The sequence below is a fragment of the Capricornis sumatraensis genome, chromosome 8, assembly GCF_032405125.1.
Source record: "Capricornis sumatraensis isolate serow.1 chromosome 8, serow.2, whole genome shotgun sequence".
Classification (NCBI taxonomy): domain Eukaryota; kingdom Metazoa; phylum Chordata; class Mammalia; order Artiodactyla; family Bovidae; genus Capricornis; species Capricornis sumatraensis.
Genome location: NC_091076.1, coordinates 107513658 through 107521759, shown reverse-complemented (window position 1 = coordinate 107521759; position 8102 = coordinate 107513658). Strand labels below are relative to the sequence as shown.

The 8102-nt window shown below is 56.7% G+C and overlaps 1 protein-coding gene across 1 annotated transcript in view; it reads left to right on the top strand.

Moving 5' to 3' along the window:
* The first annotated feature begins 248 nt into the window (after nt 1-248).
* COG1 (component of oligomeric golgi complex 1) overlaps nt 249-8102 on the top strand; it is a 12171-nt gene continuing 4317 nt past the window's right edge. The window contains exons 1-7 of the mRNA XM_068976118.1: nt 249-563; nt 2315-2559; nt 2710-2891; nt 3027-3197; nt 5352-5508; nt 6258-6468; nt 6842-7627. Coding sequence (XP_068832219.1) covers nt 249-563; nt 2315-2559; nt 2710-2891; nt 3027-3197; nt 5352-5508; nt 6258-6468; nt 6842-7627 — 2067 coding nt within the window. The remainder of the gene's footprint in view (nt 564-2314; nt 2560-2709; nt 2892-3026; nt 3198-5351; nt 5509-6257; nt 6469-6841; nt 7628-8102) is intronic.

Sequence of the window (8102 nt, the reverse complement as noted above, 5' to 3'; positions counted from 1 at the left end):
ACACACTTGCGGGCTCAGCGACCCAACAGGCACACAAGCTCCGTTTTTAAAAAGTGCCGCCCAACCACTGAAAAAAAACCAGTTTAAAAACAGTGCCGCCCATCACTGGCTCCGCCCCTCGGCCGCCCCGAACAAGCCCGGCCCCGCCCCCACCCACGGGGGCGGAAACGCTTCCGCCCTCAACCAACATGGCCGCGGGGCGGCGCGGCCGGGCGGAAGTGCCCTGCTGGGGCGCCGACGCGTCCATCATGGCGGCCGCGGCCGCCTCTCCGGCTCTTAAGAGGCTGGACCTCCGCGACCCCGCGGCGCTCTTCGAGACCCACGGCGCGGAGGAGATCCGCGGGCTGGAGCGCCAGGTGCGCGCCGAGATCGAGCACAAGAAGGAGGAGCTGCGGCAGATGGTGGGCGAGCGGTACCGCGACCTGATCGAGGCGGCCGACACCATCGGCCAGATGCGCCGCTGCGCCGCGGGGCTGGTGGACGCCGTGAGGGCCACCGACCAGTACTGCGCCCGCCTCCGCCGGGCCGGCTCGGCCGCGCCCCGGCCGCCGCGGGACCCGCAGGTCAGCCCCGCGCCCGCGCCCCGGCCCGGCGGGCCCGGCCCGGCGGGCCCGGCCCGGCGGGGAAGCGGGCGCCCCGGCCGGGGCCCACCCGCCTCAGGAGGCGCCCCCGCGGCCGGCGTGCGGCACTCCTGCCGCCCTCCCCGCGTTCCTGGCCGTTTCCCCGCGGCTCCTCGGGAGCCTCCCGGGCTCCAGGCCTCGCCTCCCTCACCTCAGTCCTGGGGTCGCCGGGCTTCCTTTCTCATGGAAACGCTGGGTGTTCAGCCCTGTTCCCTGTTTCCCGACATCGTTTCGGGAACAGAGTTCTCCCCTGTGTCGACCACCTTCCCTCCCCGTTCGTTCCTTCCTCCCGCCCCCCACCCCCACTCCACTCCCAGGAACAACTTCCAGGCTGCAAAGAGGCCTGCGACCCTTTGCAGCAGGTCGTTGGAGGGTAGCCCCCAGTCCCCGGGCTCTCATCTTTTAATAGAGGAACAGGTTCATTTTAAGGAACTAAGGTGATAAGGAATCTGCCTGCCAGTGCAGGAGACACAGCAGGTTCGATCCCTAATCCAGGAAGATCCCACAGGCCTCAGAGCAGCTAAGCCCCCTGCAGCATAACTGTTGAGCCTGTGCTCTTGAGTCCGCACACCCTAGAGCTGGGGCTCCACAGCAAGAGAAGCCACTTCAATGAGAGGCCTGCACACAAACTCCAGAGTAGCTGCCTCCCTCAACGCCCCCCTCACCCCCCCACCCTCGCCCCCATGAGAATCGGTGGATTCAAAGGTCCCTGGAAGAAAGCAGTGGAAGGACAGGCAACCCTTGACCACCAGGCTGAGATACTCAGTTCAGTTCAGTCTCTCATTCGTGTCTGACTTAGAACTGGGCAAACATGAGATCTAAATGACCTTTGAAGAATGTCATTTGACAGGAAAGGAAAAGGATAGATTGGAGGGGAGAGAGAATGCACAGAGTGCAAGAGCAAGGTTTTCGGATCCACGTAAGGGTGAGATGACGATGACCTGCAGTGGAACCCGCGAAGTGACAGCAGGAACCTGGGTGCAGACGTGTCAGCAGAACCATCAGAAGGACATGAACTTCCTGGGATGTGGTGGTCTATGCAGACATGTTGAGGGAGGTCACATGGCTATAATTTTTGGTAGGAAGATGAACCTCGTGTTAAATATAGTGATTATAGAATGAAAGAAAGTCCCAGGGGAAGTGTCTAGACACAGCAGAAGAGGCTCGATGGGCAGTGGTGAGGTCTGCGTGGTGTGCTGTGATCTGCATGGAGGTGACGGTTCAGGGAAGAGAACGGTGAAGGGAGAGGACAGACTAAGATGAGTAGAGGCGTGAGGCTGGACCCCAATTCAGGGGGAGGTTGAAGAGGAACAGCCAGCAGCGAAGCCCACAAGGCAGTCACAGCAGCAGGAGAAAGTGTAGGAAGCACGACCATCAAACGCAGCAAGGTCAAAAGCTCCCTGGAGGGGCGACGCGTGGGCTCTGGGCCGAGACACCCCAGGGGTCCCTGATACCTGCCTGTGGGCTGACCAGATTTGGTTTGCCCCTCTGTGGGACAGGGCAAAGCTAGACCTGGTAGGAAAAACTTAACTCCAGTAATTCTGCGATACCAACCTCGATGCCTTGCTGAGCGGCACCGAACCCAAGTTCCTGAAAGTTCCGTACCCCTGGATCCCCCACGCCTCTCCCCTAGCCGGCCCCACGCTGACCTGGCTCCTGTTTGTCCTGACTCAGCTCTGTGCCTTTGCCTGCAGCCCCAGCAGCCATCCCAGGAGAAGTTCTACAGCATGGCTGCCCAGATCAAGCTTCTCCTGGAAATCCCGGAGAAGATCTGGAGCTCCATGGAGGCCTCGCGGTTTCTCCACGCCACCCAGCTCTACCTGCTTTGCTGCTGCCTCCACAAGCTGCTGCAGCTGGAGTCTTCCAGTTCCCGGCACAGCCCCGTCCTCTCCCGGTTCCCCATACTCATCCGGCAGGTGGCGGCCGCCAGCCACTTCCGGTAAGTGGTCCACCAGCAGGACCTTCTCTGGTGATGGCCGTGCTGCACCGCTCTGATTTTATGGAGCGTGTCTTCTCTCTCCTCATGTACTGGGGCTCTTCTCCGAAGATGTCAGAAGCTCCCTGTGACCTTTAGCCATCATCTCTTTAGGTCAACCATCCTGCACGAGAGCAAGATGCTGCTCAAACGGCAAGCCGTGTCCGACCAGGCTGTGGCCGAGGCCCTGTGCTCTGTCATGCTCTTGGAAGAGAGTTCTCCGCGCCAAGCCCTGACAGACTTCCTGTTGGCCAGAAAGGCAGCAATCCAGAAACTTCTCAACCAGCCTCACCACGGTGGGTGCAGCTTCTCTCCTAGATGTGGGCCTCTGATGTAGGGATGGAGCAGGATGAGCTGAGGGAGTCCAGAGGGTTCTCTGTTTCTAACTTTACCGAAGGACACTGCTAAAAGAAGGTGGTTTCTTCTCACAGGTGCTGGTATCAAGGCGCAGATTTGCTCGCTGGTGGAGCTGCTGGCCACCACTCTGAGCCAAGCGCACGCTCTCTTCTACACTTTACCAGAGGGGCTGCTGCCAGACCCCTCGCTGCCGTGTGGCCTGCTCTTCTCCACGCTGGACAGCATCACCAGCCAGCACCCTAGCGGTGAGCTCTGAGCCAGCCTCTTCTATTGCCTGGTTCATTCGTTTATCGGGCACCTGCCAGCTGCTGTGCTGGGCCCTGGGCGTACCGCAGTGGATTGGACAGATGCGGACCCACTTTCATGGAGGCCACAGTCTAGGGGTGGAGGCAGATGTTGGACTCACGAATCCACAGTATCTGCTTAATATCAATCCTGGTCATTGCTCTCCAGGCTGAGTGCAGCTTGACTTGGTAGCAGTGAATGGAGGGACCAAAGTCAGGATATTTAATTGCCCTGCAGCATGTGGGATCTTAGTTCCCCAGCCAGGGATTGAACCCGTGTCCCCTGCATCGCAAGGCAGATTCTTAACCACTGGACCGCCAGGGAAGCCAGGATAGGATATTTAAACTGAAACCTGAAGGTTGAGTAAGAGGCAAAGAAGAGAGTTCCAGGCAAAAAGGAAGAGCAGGTGCAAAGGTCCTGAGGCCAGGAGGATGTTTGAACGTGAGGGCGTGAAAGGAAGCGGGGGCAGTGGTGGGAGGGGAGGAGCGTGAGGAGGTGCGTGGCCAGTTTCTCCCTCGTGACCAGTGAACTCAGCGCGTGTGGACAGAACAGCAGATAGCCTTCCAGGACCTTCCGGACTCAGGCCTTCGGTCACAGTGCCCCTGCAGCCTGCACTTTTATTTGTTGGCATTTGTCCTAGTTGGAATTAGATGCACGTGGCTTTTATGTGGCAGTGGTTCCCCGTGGGGTGGAGCGGATGCTGAGAGCTCACTTGAGAGGCTGTCACCACGAACCAGGTGACAGGTGGTGGGGGCAGTAGAGACGGAGCTGACTGGACAACGCGGACGTGTGTTTAGGAGATGGTTGTTGAGGGATTGGCTGTGGAGGGTGTTGAAGGGAAGTGTCCGCGTTTACTGGAAAAGGAGACTGTTCTGGTTGGAGTACAGTTGACACACAGCGTTGTGCCCATTTCTGGTGTATAGCACAGTGACTCAAACACTCCTGTCCAAGGTCTGTATAGCTTATTGTAAGACAGTGAACACAGTTCGGTGTGCTATTAGCAGGGCCTTGTTTATCTATTTTATATATAGTAGGTTATATCTGTTAATCCCAAACTCCTAACTTTCCCCCCTCTTTTCCCCCTTGGTAACTGTAAGTTTGTTTTCTGTAAGTTCATTTGATCATTTTTTTAAAGTTCCACTCTGAGTGATATCATCCAATGTTTGTCTTTCTCTTTCTGACTTGCTTCAATTTGTGTGATCATCCCTAGGTCCGTCCGTGTTGCTGAAAATGGCATGACTTCATCTTTATGCCCAAGTAGTGTTCCATTGTATACACAGAGCACACCTTTATCCGTTCCTGCGTCAGTGGGTGTTTAGGTTGCTTCCGTGTCTTGACTGCTGTAAACAGCGATGCAGTGAACATTGGGGTCCATATATCATTTCAGATCATGGTTTTGTCCAGATGTGTACCCAGGAGTGCGATTACTGAATCTCATGGTAGCTTTATTTTTAGTTTTTTAAGGAACCTCCACACTGTTCTCCGTGGTGGCCACGTTCCCACCGACAGCGTAGGAGGGTTCAAAAAGGAGTTGGCTTAAAAGGGCCAATGATGACTTTACTTTTGAAAACCTTGCCTTGGAAACAGCTGAGACCTTGGAACGGGACTAGAGAGGACGGGCGACTGTGGGTCCAGAGCAGAGCAGTGAGCGGGTCCGGCGAGACACACCCGCCGAGCATCCGCACGGCTGTCGTTTGAGGCCTTGGAGGTGGATGACGCCATCAGTAGGAGGAGCTGGTGGCGGAGGACCGAGCCTCAGGAGAGTCCAGAATCAGAGACGAGGAAAAGGAAGAAGGGAAGGGGGCAGAATGTGGTGGCAGACAGACCTGTGTCAGTTGGTCTCATCTATCCTGCTCTGTCTTTGAGCTCAGCGACTGCTTTTAATATGCGAGGATGACACAGCCCTTTTTCCCTCCTCTCTCTCCTTCCCCTTCTGTGCCACACTCCCTCCCAGATGAGGGCGCCCCTGGACATAGTCTACTTTTCTTTCTCCCCCTGTTCCCGGGGTCCAGTCTGGCTGCCCCTAGAGAAAGACTGGGTGACTTTTGGAAACCCCTCCCAGGTCCTGTGTTGACTTCCCGGTGACGCCCCCGCCTTGGTCCTCGTCTCCCCAGGAAAAGGTGTTGGTGTTCTGCAGGACGAGATGAAGCTGTGCAGCTGGTTCAAGCACCTGCCCGCGCCCGTTGTCGAGTTCCAGCCAGCTCTCCGAACGCTGGCGCATCCCATCAGCCAGGAGTACCTGAAGGACACGCTGCAGAAGTGGATCCACGTGTGAGCAGCTCCCGGGGCAGCGGGAACCGCCAGCACCGCCGCCTCGCATGGCCATGGGGAAGCGGGAGGGGCCGGACCTTCCGGGCGGGCCTTGGGGTCGGGCCGGCCCCCCATTCAGCCACCTCCCACTGCCCTCACAGCCGCTAGCCACCTCTGGGAGAACCAAGAAGGAATGTGTGTTTCAACATACTGTGTAGAGGATTTTAAACCCCCTGAGTCCTGCCACTCCTATGCTTTTATTTAGAGCAGTTGTGTTTTTTTAACTGACGTCTAATCTACAGTGTGGTGTTAGTTTCAAGGGTGCAGTAACAATTCAGTTATGCCAATTCTGATTTCCGAATTCTGAAAATAATTTTCAGAGTCTTTTCCATTACAGGTTACATGTAGTGCGTATAGGTGCCTGTGCAATACTAGGTTCCTCTTGTTTACCTGTTTTCCTGTACAGTACTGTGTATATGTTAATGTCAAATTCTTTGAAGTCATGCTCTGGGGCTCTAGACTTCCTTGGAGACAGGCCTGTTCAGGGAGTAAGGGTTGGCCTGGTGAAGGGGCTGTAGGCGCCACCTCCCATCCAGCCAGAAATGCTATTTATATATACATATATATATTTTTATAAACATGCTGAGACATAGAGCATGTTTATATTTATATAGTAGGACTCAGTTAAGAGGTTTTCAAGTAGAGTCCAGCTCTTTTTCTTAACAAAGGTGAGGAGACTATGAAGCCCCAGAGAAATGCTTCTGTTGCAGGTGTAATGAAGACATCAGAAACGGGATCAGCAGTCTGCTGATGTACGTGACAAGCACGAAGGGGCTGGCGGGGATCCGGGATGCTGTCTGGGGGTTACTCGCCAACGAGTCGATCCACCACAGCTGGGATGTGGTCTGCCGGCGGCTCCTGGACAAGCCGCTCTTGTTCTGGGAGGACCTGATGCAACAGCTGTTCCTTGACCGGCTGCAGGTGAGATGGGAAGTCCACGGGTCAGCTGCCCGCTGGCCAGTCCTGCCCGGTGCCACCTTTTGACTATCTGGGTAGATTCCCACCACTTCCTATAAGTATGTTCTTTCCCTGCCAACTTATGCCCCGGGTGACTCTTCTGAATAATGAGCTGTAAAAATGAACAGAGTCTGCTGCTGCATAAGAGGCCAGGCCCCGTCGGGCGGCTGGGGACGCGTCCGCCCCCATCAGTGACGACGCACCCCTCTGCCGCCGCCGGGCCGTCTCTCTGAGCGTCGGGGAGAACACAACGCTGGGGTCGTCTGCCACTCGGTGCTGTAGGTTGAGATTTCCTGGAAGCAAGTGGGATTCGAACTCTCCTCCCCTTCTCTTTCAGACTCTGACCAAAGAAGGCTTCGACTCCATCTCCAGTGGTTCCAAGGAGCTCCTCATTTCAGCCTTGCGGGAACTTGAAGGCAGTGGCGCGGCTTCAGGCAAGCACCTCCACTCCGAGCACAACATGGCTATCTTCCTGTGGTCCGAGAGCCCTGGCGACCTGCCCCCTGATGCCGCCTGGGTCAGTGTGGCCAGCCGGGCTCCGTTTCAGGGCAGCGGGCTCTCCATGAAGGCACAGGCTGTTAGCCCTTGCGTGCAGAGCTTCTGCTCCGCCCTGGATTCTAAACTGAAGGTGAAACTGGAGGACCTCCTGGCCTACCTCCCCTCTGGTGACCCGTCGCCCCGCCAGGACACCTCCCCCGCGGCAGCTGAGAGCTGCGCCTTCGACAGATTCGCAGACGCGGAGACCGTGCAGGAGACGCTGCGGACGCACTCCACGGCCTGCATCCAGGACATCGCGGACTGCATCCAGGCAGAGCTGCAGAGCATCGAACAGGCTATTCAAGGGCAGCAGGACGTGCTCGATGGGGCCAAGCTGCAGTCTGCCCTCTTCATGGCCCGACTATGCCAGTCCTTGGGGGAGCTGTGTCCCCACCTGAAGCAGTGCATCCTGGGAAGATCGGGGAGCCCCGAGAAGCCCGCCCGGGACTCCCGGGCTCTGAAGAAACAGGGGAAGGGGAAGGCGCAGGAGGTCCTCCCTACACAGGCCAGGTGGCAGGACGTGAAAGAGCTCCTCCTGCAGCGGAGCGTGACAGGCTACCGGGTCTGGGGCTCGGCGGTCGTGAGGGTGAGTGACACGTCAGCGCGCTCCTTCCGTGCCTGCCAGGCTTCCTTCCCCACCTTGTCCCTCATAGTCCAGGCTGGCCAAGCTCAGCAAGGCCTTTTAATAGTAAGGGAATAACCATTCTTGTTTCACAGTTGCTTTATCTCTGCCAGAGAGCTCAAGTGTAAAAACTGCCTATTTATTTTAGCCTAGATTTTAGAGACTGAAACACTGGGTTTTTTTTTTTCTTTCCTTTGATCTGATGAGAATGAAAGACTTTCTTCCTGGACAAGGGTCTCTGTTCTCTGATCTTCAACATAAATATAACCCCTGTCGCCTCCACTGGGGTCTTCAGAGGGGTCTCCTGTGTAGCGTAGTTGGCAGGCAGACCCCACCGCTGGTATCAGCAGTTGGTCAGAAGGAAGTGATCTCGGCCACTCACCATCCACAGGCAACCTGTGCGGCGGAAGCTGGCCGCACGATCACTCAAGTAGTTTGA